General features: G+C 38.1%; 1 protein-coding gene across 1 annotated transcript in view; it reads left to right on the top strand.

Annotated features, from left to right (window-relative positions):
• The window catches only part of Slc9a9 (solute carrier family 9 member A9), a 511055-nt gene that overhangs the window by 130490 nt on the left and 367021 nt on the right, over positions 1-13544 (top strand). The window contains exon 5 of the mRNA XM_074059491.1: positions 6724-6839. Coding sequence (XP_073915592.1) covers positions 6724-6839 — 116 coding nt within the window. The remainder of the gene's footprint in view (positions 1-6723; positions 6840-13544) is intronic.

Below are 13544 nucleotides of genomic sequence, written 5' to 3'. Positions count from 1 at the left end.
CTGCATTTCAGCAGCTCAATTTATGCCAATTTCATATTCATATTTGGGATTTATATCATATTTTCTCCAAGAACCTTGAAGCACTTCACAGAAGGCAGCCTTGATCTCCTGCAGGGAACTGTGGAGGTTGCTCTAGCAGCAGGAACTGGCACACAGATGCAGGGGTGAGTGAAGCCTCCAGAGGAGGCAGGAAGGTGGCAGGATGGCAAGCAACGAGGCAGCAGATATATGAGAAGTAGACTCACTTAGATTTATATATTACACTAACGTGGTGCTTGGAACAAAACAAGTACTCAACAAATGTTTATTGCCTCCCCTCTCCACATACTTTATTCCTATCTTAGTCTTCTTAAATTCTCAGAACCAAAGAGCTCCCTTCACAAAGACAGGTACATACTCAGGGAACCACGGAATGGAGGAAAGCTAAGAAGAGAATGGGGGCCTGGGACAGAAAGAACTGTGGGAATGATTCTTGCAAACAAAAATTTGGGATAGTCAAATGTCCATTTCCTAAGCTCAACACACTCCCTTATGCTCCTGACAATGATCTCTTCCCTCCTTGTTCTCTACCTTACCACTATTCCCACCCCATTCTCTTTCCAGCCTGCTCTTTCAGATTAGGAACAAAATAATGGATGCAAATGTCTCTCAGTAAAAGATATCTCTGGTCACCCCCTTCAGAGGAGAGAGGGTTAAGGGCAAGCAGTCTGCAGTCTTTCTCTCCTTGTTCAAGAAATTTGATACAGAAACCTGATAGTGGCTCGCCTATCACCATAACACTTCCATTTTCTTTAACCAAGTCCATATACCATCCAATTGATGTCTTCACCCTCTTTTCTACAACCTAATGAAACAAACAAAATAGTCGAAACCAGCTGGAAAAGTAGACTTACCTAGCATTGTGCAATCTAAGCACACATTTCACCTACAACAGGGCTCCAGAGGCTCTTTGAGATCCTGGGAAGACCAGACCACACTGGGATCTTGGGTAAAATGTTAAATGGAGCTCACTCAGGGCAGGCCTTGTCCCTTCATCTCTGCAGTGGATGCCTGATGGCAATAGTTTCCATATAGCCAAAGGAGGGATACCATTTTCTTGTCCAGGAGGTTTTGTACTGTTGCAAGAAACCACCTTCATTAGGAGAAGTTTTGTAGTCCAAGAAAACAATCAGAATTTGAGACATCCAATATATAAATGGAACTTTGTGGTAGTCTCCTTCCTTGGATGCATCTTTCACGTCAACAAATGTCACCTGAGTCCTCAGTAAGGGGGCTGTTTCTCTTCTTGAAGTTGATCTGCAGCTCTCATTGTACACACACTTTCTCCCATCACTCTACTGAGAGAGGTCACTTCTGTCTCCCTGAGGACAGAGATCATGTGTCAGACTCACTTTCACATTTCTCATAGGATTGGCCAAGACTTTTAGGATAGTAAATGCCTTGTATGGACACATGGGATGGGAGAAACAGTGACAAAAGAGGAGAATCATCCACTTGACACCCGCAGGAGCACTGATGACCCTCTAGGACCCACGTAATCCCACTATCCAAAGCCAGCCTTGCCACTCATGTCTCTAAATGTGATTAAGCAGAAGTACCATTTTCTAACTTGTATGTGAACCAGTATGAGATGTCAGCTTCTTTACCGTTTCTCCTCACTCTTTTGCAACCTATGCAATTCCCCTTCATGGTTTGTATAAAGACTTGGGTCCTTCATAGCCCAATATCTCAGAAGGACTGGTTTGTTATTGGTTTTAATTCCCTCACTCTATTGCATTGACTTTTTGACCCACTATAATCTGACTTTAGCACCTACACTTTAATGACCCTAAATAAAATTGCCCTCTTTGCAGTGTTCAACCTCATTAATGCCCTCCTTAAAACATTTACGTCCCTTGACTTCTGTGAATTCTGCTAGATTTCCACTGAAGTTTTCGTTGACTGATTCTTGGCATCCTGTCCTGACTCATCCTCCTCCACTTTCCTGCAAATGTCAGTTCCCCCAGCCTCAATACACTGTATGTATTCTCTCTGGACTTTTATCTATACCCAAAGCTGTAATGGCACACCACTCACTTGTTTATTGTTGAGTCTGTGCCCTAAGCAAAGCCCTCACTGAGATCCATATCTGGATACCCAATAGTCTCTCATCATCACAAACTCCTTATTTCTAAAATTGAACTTGTGATCGCTTCCAAAAAATAGAGTCCCCATTGCAAGTTCCCCAACACATAGAAATGTGCATGTGTGCCTTCTGTACTTCTCTCGATAGCACTTGACCACAAAATATGAATAAAGTAATAAATGATAAACTGCAAATTGCAATTTAATAATTAATTGCAAATGGCCTATTAAATGTTAGATTGTGCCAATAAAATGTAAGCATCTTGAGATCAGAAATTGTGTCTACTAGTAATTATTTGTTGAAAGAATGAGTTAATGTAAAAATTAATGGATTTATGAGTGAGTGACTGAATGAATGAATTTGACTAGAAGACCCTTCCTATCCTATCTAACCCAGTGCTAAGAATGTACAAGTTCTCCAGTTGGTAATGCCCTTTAATGTATCCCCCAGTAGAAAGTGTGAGACTGAAACTGTCCATACATGTGAACAAATACACAGGAAAATATACGTATCCAAAGGAATTTGCATGTAGGATTCAGAAATCTCAGTGCCAATCATAACTTTTACATAGACTTCAGGATCTGCAGATCCTAGATTTTCCCACTGGTGAGTGACCTTCTCATGTGGCCTGTTTCACATGCTTTCACCGGTGGAGATGTGGCCCTTCTGACAGTTAATGGAGCTGATCCCCAAAATTTCACCTCCAACAACAACCTCCTTTGATTATCATAATAATTCAACTCAAAAGCTCCCTTTTCTGATGATATAGTCAAAACTTGGTGAAAGCTATTTTTAAAAAACAAAAGGAAGAGGAGGGGAAGAGATGGAGGAAGAGAAAGAAGAGAGGAGGAGGATTCTTTTTTTAAATGCTGAGGTTAAGAAAGCATATTTTAAAATTATACAAGCACTCAAACTTTCTGGAACCTTTGTTTTGAAACATTTTCTCTGCATGCCTTTAGGTGTGGAGTTCTGAGAGCGTGAAACCAGCTCGTGAAATTTAGTATCAGTACATGTGTTATAAACACTTAGGAAAGTGAATATATTGAGCATTTCCCCAAATTCCCTTCTCCCCGATGCCTTGTATTGGACTGGCCGACACACTTGACATCCTGTGATGCTCCACTTTTGAGGACAGGTCATGGATTTCCATCTTTGTATCCTCTGTAGCACCAGCATGCTGCTTTCCAAAGAATAGCACTAAATGGATGTTTCACTTAGTGTACGAGCACTAAGTTGAAATCAATGTTATCAACAATTTTGCTTTTTATAAGGCAGTTCCTGCTGCCACCCACTCCCTTAACTCAGGCTGTGTGAAACTTCAGACTGACCTCTGGAAGACTTCTCACTCAGGTTTGCCATTTTTAGGGCATTGCATGCACTGAACATCAATGGATCCCTTCTCCCCATTTTGTATCCCAAGCCATCCAAAATGCTTTCTGTAAAATGCCTATAGAATATACCACTCTCTGAGAATATGGTGGCTGCTAATGGGTCATTTTTTAGCCTCCCAATTACCATATTCACAGCTGGTTCCTTTTTGTTAATAATAATAATTAGCTACAGAGACAATGGGTACCATTTATAAGAATGTTGGGCACATAGAAGGTGCACAGTAATAATTGGTTTATTATAATTAGCAGTGATAATGATCACTGGTAGATCAGTAACAATAACTAGAATGAACTAGTTTTTGTGGGGTTTTTTTCTTTGTTCTGTCTTTTCTTTTCTTTTTTTTTTTGACGTTACCTTAAGGAAGCAACTAGAATTATTGTTGGTGTGTAGGCTTTAGCATCCATCTGCCTAGATTGAAATTGAGGTTTATCACAAGCTCACTCTGTGATTGAAGGCAAGTTACATAACCTCTCTGAGCCCCAACTTTCTTATTTTTAAGAGATAATTACAGTATCTAACTCAGAGGATTATAAGGATTAAATGTCTATTGTATCTGTAATTGAGCTCACTAATGTACATTGTTTTTTGTTTTTGTTATGGCTATTATTTTAAAAAGAACTGGGAAAATGCAGCAAGGCAAAAAAGTAAAGGGTGCTATTAACATTAATAATGTGTTGTGTGCTTTCATTTTTTTTGTTTAAATGAATGTCCAAGTATATTCATCTTTTATAAAATTTGAATTTATGGTCTATTAGTTTTTTCAATAACTTCTCATGCTCAATAGATATTCTTGTATATAGCTTTAATACTTGCATGTTAACCAATTTTGTGTATATTCTGTAATTTGCTTTGGATTTTTTGCTATGATAAATTGTCATGATATGAATCTGAATACATTCCTTTTGATATATACTTGATAAATCTATTGGTATAAACCCATAGTAAACCATTTAATGTGCTATAGACTATCTAAAAATAAGTCCTTTTAGGATAAGTCGCGTCGTTGGCTTCCATAAGGACTTCTATTTCATTTACAGCAGTAATTCAAAGCGTCTAGCTTTCTTGTAATCTTGCCAAGCCCAGGTAGCATATATACATTTTTTTTTTTAGCTCATCCAACTTAATGACTTCTACAGATTACGGAAAGTATATTTTGATTCTGAGCCTCAGATTCCTGATCTGTAAAGTTAACTAACAGATGCAGAATTCAGAAATGTAGTCACAGATCATAAAGTTTGTATTGATTCCAGAACCTGGAGGTGCTCAGTATTTGAAGTGTAGTTCAAACAAGAAAGCACCATGGTAAAGCTGGGCTAATGCAGGAAGAAACTGGAGGGGAGGATAATGAGGAGAGTTTGTCTGGCAATGTTGTGATGTCCAGAATATCCCAGTGTTCATCAGACTTGCAGATTCCAGCTCAAGGAGTGATGGAGATAACAGATGTAATTTAAATCTTTGATTATTTTTATCATTGCCCATCCAGCTATACATCCTGTTCCATAAAGGCAAAGATCTTTGTTTTACTAACTAATACATCTTAAACACTTAGCAGAGCGCCTGACACATAGTAGGAATTCAAGAATAAATACCTATTGACCAAATAAATAAGCTGAATCAAAGTGTGGGAGACTGCACACTGGTGGCCAGCATGTGGGCTTCCCTGGCTCAGTCTGGATGAGCCACCAGGCGTGAGGCCTCTTGGTCCTGTGTCTTCACGAGCCCCATTGCCAGGCCCTAATAGCACAGTCTTTTGTAAATGCTTCGACATTTGGCCTGGTTAAGATTCAGCTTCCTGTTCTAGAACTCAGGCTCTACAAAGCAATGTTGGGTCTGATCTCTAACCCACTGTGGATCAACTCAATAGGTCAACTCAGAGAGCAGCATTATTTCCAGTTCTCAGGGAAGTCCACTGCTGTCCCTTTGGATGACCTGCGGTTAAGAGCATGTTCTGGGAGATAACCTGCCATGTGAAACGTAGAACCAGTTCTTTAGGAAATACGATGTGGTGGTTGACAGCCCAGGCTCTGGAGTCGGACCGTCTCAGTTTAAAACTCGCCCTCATGACTTACTATGCCACCTTAAGCAGGTCACTGTGCTCAGTTTTCTCATGTATAAACTGCAAATAGCATTGGCCACCTTTTCAGATCAATTTATAGATTAAGTGAATTACAACATGTGAAGAAATGGAAACTATAAGTGAACATTACCTGCTACTTTGATCATTGTTAGAAATAATGACCTCAATGACAAGTTACTATGTGCTGGACACCAAATGTTTATTATTTCAGGGAATCCTTCAAAAACTCAAGGGGCCATTGTTGTGAGTAAAGACATTTGGCTAAAAAAGTTTTAGTAATATTCTGAGGTCATATAGGTAGAGTATATTTAACTCAGATGTGTCTGAAATAGTCTCCTATAGAGATATTTTTCCTAACAGAACTTGAAATATCTGCATTCTTGTGAAAATTGCAATTTCTAATCTCTAACAGTTAGCCTTTTTTAACCATGCTCACAACCTCAGAATGATTTTCAAAAAGCTAAACTTAAGTGCATGTGAGTAGCTCAACAGTCCTGTGTTGGTTTAGTGGCTTATAGTTTCGAGGACTGTTTCAGATCCTACTTTATACTGTGGTTCAGTTCACCAATCTCCGTGTTTTCTCTACTATCACTTTTAGCAAAATCAATTAGTGATCAAATGCAATTAAAAATGATAGTGTGACAAATGGTTTCCCAAACACATAGTGTCCTATCCAAGGAATAATGTAGACTCATATGTTGTAAAGTGACTGGTTGACTGTGCCTTGTGAGTGGCTGATAGTCTTATCAAACTGACAGACTTGAAATTTGAGCCCTTTTCAGACACCCCCCCCCCAGCAGATAAAACAAGGAATATTGAAAAGCACTTCATTTGCAGATGTCAACACAGTTACTGTATTTGTAGGTGTGATTTGCTGTGCCACATCTGACAGGTTATTGTGTATATCCTCGAGATTCATCTCATCTTCATTGAAATGTGCTGTAAAATATTCTGTTACCTTTCACTAGGTGAATGAATTGTGATATTTGGTGAAAGAACCTTCCATGGCCAGGAGGTATAGTGCACTAGGAGCTGGCAGCACAGTGGTGATTCGAATGTTTGCTCTGACAGCATAGGTTTACACAGGACTCGACTTGATGTTTAAAGATCTTATTTTCCTCTTTTACAGGTTAATTGTATATGGTTTTGTGAAGGTTATGATACATACTGGCCAGTTGAAAAATGGAGACTTTCATTTCACTGACTGCTTATTTTTTGGTTCACTGATGTCAGCTACAGATCCAGGTAATTTTCTAAATAATACATTTCCTTCTTTTTAAGATCCAAATATTCAAATTGAATGTTTCTCAAAGACCATCATCTCAGTCATCCAGCTAATCATTCTTTATACCTCATTGATTGCAGTTGACACATGTTAATGGTTTAAAGAAGAAGAAAAGAAAGAAATAAAAGAAAAATAAGTGAATATTCAGATAGTTCTCAAAAAATTGGTCAGAAAGCAATTTCAGTAGTGAGAGAGATTCTGAAATATCTACAGTTTTTTGCTCTAGAATGTGTAGCCATTTTGATCTGTACTCCTTAATTTTTCTCCATTCAGCATGTCTTCTTTCAAAATTATCTATTGAACTAAATGGCTTACAATATATATATATTTTTAATTTTATGGTGGAACTTTTCAAGAATATCAAAAGTAGGGAACATAAGAAAAAAAAAGATTGCCATATGCCCTTCAGCAATTACCAAATATGGCCAACATTTTATTTATATCCCTCCACTCATACTCTCTCATTATGACTGCATTATGTTTGTTAGAGCAAATCCCAGACATCGTATTTGATATGTAAATATTTTTGAAAAATGACCATTGCCATTTAAAAACCTAAAAATATTCACAATCATATATTATATCAAGGATCTAGCCACTGTTTAAATATTCCCAGTTGTCTTGTTATTATCAATATTAGTTTGTGTAGCAGTTTGTACAAATTAGGATCCAAACAAAAGTCAAACATCATAATTGATTACTATGACTGTTGAGTATCTTTTAATCTTTAAGTTCCTCTCCATTTTCTATGTCATTTGTTTAAAAAAAAGAAGTGATTTGTCTTGTGGTTGAATTGAATATGGTTCCATAAAATGTTCTCATATGCCCCCTATTTCTTGCAAGCTGATGGTTAGAGCTGGAGGCTTAACCAGATTCAGTTTGAACTTTTTTTTGGTCAAGATTACTTTAAAGGTGGCTCTGTAAATGTTCTATTATATTACGTCAGGAGTCAGTGACTAGCAACTCAGCTGTCAGACTGATCCATCACATTACCGAACTGCTACTCCAGCAAAGACCACCAGAATACACCTCTAGGTGAACAAGGTGGATTTATTCCATGTGGGAGACCACAGGATGTCTCTGAGGGGGTGAGAAGGTACTTAGGATAGAACTTGGGTTTATGTTTGGTGACTTTAGTGAAGCAAAATTCTCTGGATTAGGTGATGTCAGAAATGGAATTCCATTTAGGGGATGTTTGGTCTGTTTTGTGGCTTGGACAATGTTTGACATTTGTGTTTACACATAATTATATAATCCATCATGATCACTGAGTGACCTTGTCTGATGCTGTTCTGTGAAATTATTTATGTTCAATAGCCAACAGTGCCAAGCCAACTCTCAAATGTTAGGAGCTGCTTTTCTCTTTCTTAGGAAGGCCCTCTGACCAGCAGTATGGGTAGCACATGGCAACCTGTTACAAATAAATGCAGAATCTCAGGTTCAACCCCAAACTTCAGACTTTAGCAGTATCCCCAATTAAGTCATATGCTTATTATAGTTTGAAAAACTTCACACTGTAGAGCTCCCATTCTAGCTAATGGCATAGTACCTGTTAATGGTTACTTTTTTAACCAGTATTTATTAGGGCTTGAACACTAGTGGTGTACAAATTCTATCCTACTTTTTGCACTTACTAGATAGTATTCCTTATCTCAACCAGCAAAAACCCTTGTTCCTTCCTATTATTGCTTATACTCTCTCTACAACAAAATTAGAAATAAGGGCAAAATAGTTTCTGCTGGGTTTTGAGGGGGGGAGAGGAAGGGGGCGGAGTGGGTGGTAAGGGAGGGGGTGGGGGCAGGGGGGAGAAATGAACCAAGCCTTGTATGCACATATGAATAATAAAAGAAAAATGAAAAAAAAAAAAAAAAAAGAAGCAGTTTTCCAGTTTGACTATTTGAGTAGTTCATGGTATAATGTAAACAAACAAACGACAAAAAGCAGGACAAACAATAGATTCTTTCATTTACTAATTTTCAAAACAAAATGCTGTTTCAAAATAATATGACATCTTCCACATGTTACCAACATTTTAGTCTTTAAAATATGTCTTTATGAGCACATGGAGTTGATATGCTTTGGTCTGTGCTTATTACTGTTTGTGATGATCAAAATGCTCCATTTTTAATAAGTGGGGACCTCTTTTAGTTTCTCCTGTACCCTTTCTCACGACCCCAGTGGTCTTTTATAAGCTTTCATTTGGGTAGGACTAGATGCTCCAACCTTACCTTTTATGTTTTCTGATCTCTGACTCAAAATCAGCCATTTCTCCAAAGAGTCTTAGTTCTTTCAAGGAAGAAATTTGTTTAAAAAGCACAGTCTGGGCATTGGACAGGTCATTGTAAGGAGAAATTATATCAAAAATCCAGATCAATATTTGCAATTCAAATTCAGGATTTTAGAAATTTTACTTAGCTGTCTTTAGTTTTCATTTACATTTGCATTTTTCTTCTGCCTACTTTTCTTCATCCTACTATATTAATATAATTTCTTACTAGTTTAAAATATATTCTCTCAACGTTATAATACATATATTATTGCTTAAAATACTGTGACTGAAAAAATTTCATTGTGGTTATTTTTAACCTTTAAATATATTCCACTTGGGGTGTACAGTTAAAAATTGCTGTTTTAAAATCACTTGAAATTATTCTTCTGCATGGATAAGCCACAAGTCAGTCCACAATGATGCTCCTCTGTTTCATTGTGCTTTTTTATTTTAAAATTAGATTAGATATCTATAGGATTCCTAAATGAAAACCACAGAGCAAAATAAGAGAAATCTAACTCTTATACCATCCTCTCTACCCTAATTTTCTAACATTTTGGTCAGTTTTTAGCTTACCTTTCCTGGTTTTGTGTGTGTGTATTTTTTGTAGTACTGGGGCTTGAACTCAAGGCCTTCACCTTGAGCCACTCTACCAGCCCCTTCCTGTGATGGGTTTTTTTTGAGATAGGTTCTCATGAGCTATTTGCCTGGGTTGGCCTCAAACCATAATCCCCCTCATCTCTGCCTCCTGAGTAGCTAGGATTACAGGCATGAACCACCAGTGCCTGGCATCCTTTCATTTTTAAGTTAAGTAAATATAAGGAACATAAACATAGTATATGGTACATTGCACATGGTTCTTCATCTTGCTTTTGTTTAATTAATAGTAGCATTTTGGTGATTAGTCCATGGCAGCATGTACAGATCCGTCTTACTTTCCCTTGTAGGTGCAGAGTTCTACACTGCTTATTCAACCTTCCCTCTCTGAAGGGACATTTGGGTTCTTTCTTGTCTTTTGCAATTGTAAATGATGTTATAATTAGTATATTACTAATTGTAAGATGCAGATTTATCTGCACTGTGTGAAATTTTAAAACTTTGCATATTTTGTCAGTGTTTCTTTGAGATAGATTTCTAGAAACAGATGGAAAGGTAAAAATTTTCCTAGATATCAAATTTCTCTCCAAACAGTTTGTGCCATTTTGCATTCATTCCTGTACTGTGTGGCATTTTCTGTTCTTCACAGTCATACCAATGCAGTAGTTTAACAAAATTTTGGATTTTTATCCATAGTCTATATGAAGATTTCTGTCTCCCTATGGTGGTTTGACTTAGTACTTCTCTTACTCATGTGTTTATATGTTTTGGGGGACATAAGAATTCTTTTCTGAAAACCAAATATTTATAGGATGCTCTTTTCCAATAGAGTTACTGGTCTTTTACATTTCAAGTTTTATAAATCTTTGATATATTGCGGATAAAAGGTCATCTTTTTTTCAGCAATGTGTTACAAATATTTTCACAAGTTTTTTTTTTTTATTTTGCTCATAGTGAATGTAGAGGGGTGCTTGGCAGGGTGTGATATATGACTCTGAGAAAGATGAAATGACAGTGGATCTCAGGTTTGGAATCCACAGTGTAGTTTAGAGGGTCAGAACTCCAATGTGTTGTGCAGAGATAGACAGCTCCATCCACAGGGTTAGGAGTGAGCTGCTGTTCCTTCAGTGCTGAAAGATTACACGCTACATTTGCACAGCCCTGGGGAAATGCAGAAGTCTCTTGGCAGCCACCAAAAGCATGGACTCAGGACAAATATTTTCAATCAACTGGCAATTTCTAACTAGTTTTCTTCTGCTGCTGTTAATCGGCATTCTGCTTTTCAGAGCAGATCCCATTTCAGGTCACCTTTGCACAAATTTTTGTGTTGAAAAGCCTTGCATCCATTGTGTTCTGGTCCCAAACTGAAGCCTGAGTTTGTTGAATTCTGTTGAATGACTCAGCTGACATCAAGTATGTTCAAGCTTTCCTCCTTCGGTGGCTGGTAATATCCCTGAGGTTGTGTTTACAGAAAGTCTGATTGAAATGGAAAAAAAAATACAACCTCGTAAGATGCAGATTTATCTGCACTGTGTCAAACAACTGAGACAACTGAATTTTTTACAATATAAGACTGGTTCATAATCATGAAGAGAATCCTGGAAACCAAGTCCGCTTTCCAAGGCTGGCGTGGACCAGTTGTACAACTTTGGGGAACTACTTAACTTCTCTAGATTTTATGGATTCTTGGAGGTGGAAGATATGCAGTCTCAGCCCTTAAAACCCTTTGATTTTACAGATGAAGAAACAGACTCCTCATCTGTAAAATGAAAAGTATCAACTAGAATTAATATCCTTCCTGCTCTAATGTGCCATGATTCTTACTTCTGTGAGATTTATTTTAAAACTAGCTTTTGTTTTAAAGAAAGTAAAATCAACCCAATGCCTATCACCCAGATATTTTAGGGTTTTAGCTCCAACTCAGCAAGTGCTAGAAATGATGTCATAGAGAAAAAACCAGTATACAAGTGGGAACATGAGCTCCCTTCTTTTACTGGAGCTAATTGTTATATTAAAGCATGCCGAACCCACTCTCTGCTTAACTGGTGTAATTTAAGATCTTCAACAACCTTAAACACCTAGTTAATCTTACCCCACAATTATTCATTTATTGCCTAAATTCCTGAGACTCTCTAATTTATAACAAGAACCTATGCTCTCGGGTCTGCTGTTTCTTGGCCTTCTTTAAATTAATTCCTCCCCATTTAGCTAAATCTTAGACAGGTGTTATTAGCTACTCATATTTATCATGTATAGATACAGATTTAGACTTTAATTTCTCCTGCATGTTTCAGACTCTATTGAGTCAATTTTCAGTTCAGCTCCAGTTAGGATGATTTGACTATAATTTGATTAATTTTATTTCCTCCTTACCTCACTGGTAAGGACCTTGCTGCTAATGGAAAGGTCATCACAGCACAGATAATGAGTGGATAACTAAGGGCAGAACCCCTCAAGAGACAGTGTGGTAAATAGCAGGGGAAGGGAAGCAAGGTCTCAATCAATGACCCAGATCTTCTTTAGGTATGTTCAGAAAAATGAGAGTGGGAGGATGGGGCAGAAGAGAGGAAAAACACACACAATACAGTACAGCGAAAGCCCGACGACTGCAAATAGATGCTTTCCACGGTAGTCCTCATTCTGCAGATGGTCAAAGCTTATGAAACAGCCCTCTGACCCCTACTACATTCCTGTCCCTCCAATCTCTGACTTGTGACCCAGTTTGGGAAATTTTGGCGACGAAGAAAATGATTTTGATCAGTAAGTTTGACATATCCCTTTGCATGTGGTAGGTGAGGTGAAAAGATTTTAGGGTGTGTAAAAACGCATGGGGATCCCAGCATTCCTGCATGCATTGAGTGTACCCCGTCTTGCTGCTGCTCAGAATACATGCTCTTGCTGTTGTGCCCTCCTTACCTCCTTTAGGCCTTTGCTCAGATGTCACTTTTGAAGCCATATCACCTTTGTCAGTGAGACACCCTTTTTGCCTATCAAAAACTGCACCTTTCTCTCTCCACAGTCACCCTCACATCACTGTTTCCTCTCCCTTCCCCTATTCTTACTTACCTCTACAGCACTAAAGATGATCCATCAGGGTTTTTTTGTTGTTGTTTTGAGGATTTTTTTTTTTTTTTTTTTGCAGTGCTGGGGTTCAAACTCAAGGCTTACAACTACTCCACCAGCCTCTTTTTTTTTAGATAGGGTTTCACGAACCAGGCTGGCTTTGAACTGTGATCTTCCTGATCTCTGCCTCCAGAGAAGCTAGGATTACAGACGTGAGCCACTAATGCCTGGCAATCAGTTACTATTTATTTATTTGTCTGCCTCCTAGATGAGAAGGTCCCCACCACTGTATCTTTTCAGTCTTTTATGTCTAGTATCTAGAGCAGTAAGTTTACAATAAATAATTGCTAAATTAATGGACTGATGTGTTTTTGGAAGGAACAGCTAGAAGAGAGTGTGAAGCATGGAGGACGGTCTCTCCTCAGACATACAATGTGAGGCAGGTGACTATCACACATCCCTTCCAGAGTCAAGACGTCTCATGGCCCCTACACACAACATGAGGCTAGAAATCCCTACATGTAGCTGAGCTCTTAGCAAACGCCTGATTGACAATATTGATTTTGTCCCCTGGAAAAGACATATTCAAATAAAAAATATATGTGCCTTTTTAACTTTTTTCTATTTTTTTTTTTGGTAGTACTTGGGGTTAAAACCAGGACCTTAGGTATGCTAGGCAAGCACTGTACCACTTGAGCCATGCTCCCAATAGCCACCCGCCACTCCACCTTTTTTT

This window comes from Castor canadensis, chromosome 17 (genome assembly GCF_047511655.1).
Source record: "Castor canadensis chromosome 17, mCasCan1.hap1v2, whole genome shotgun sequence".
NCBI lineage: Eukaryota > Metazoa > Chordata > Mammalia > Rodentia > Castoridae > Castor > Castor canadensis.
This window is presented reverse-complemented; position numbering and strand designations above follow the sequence as displayed.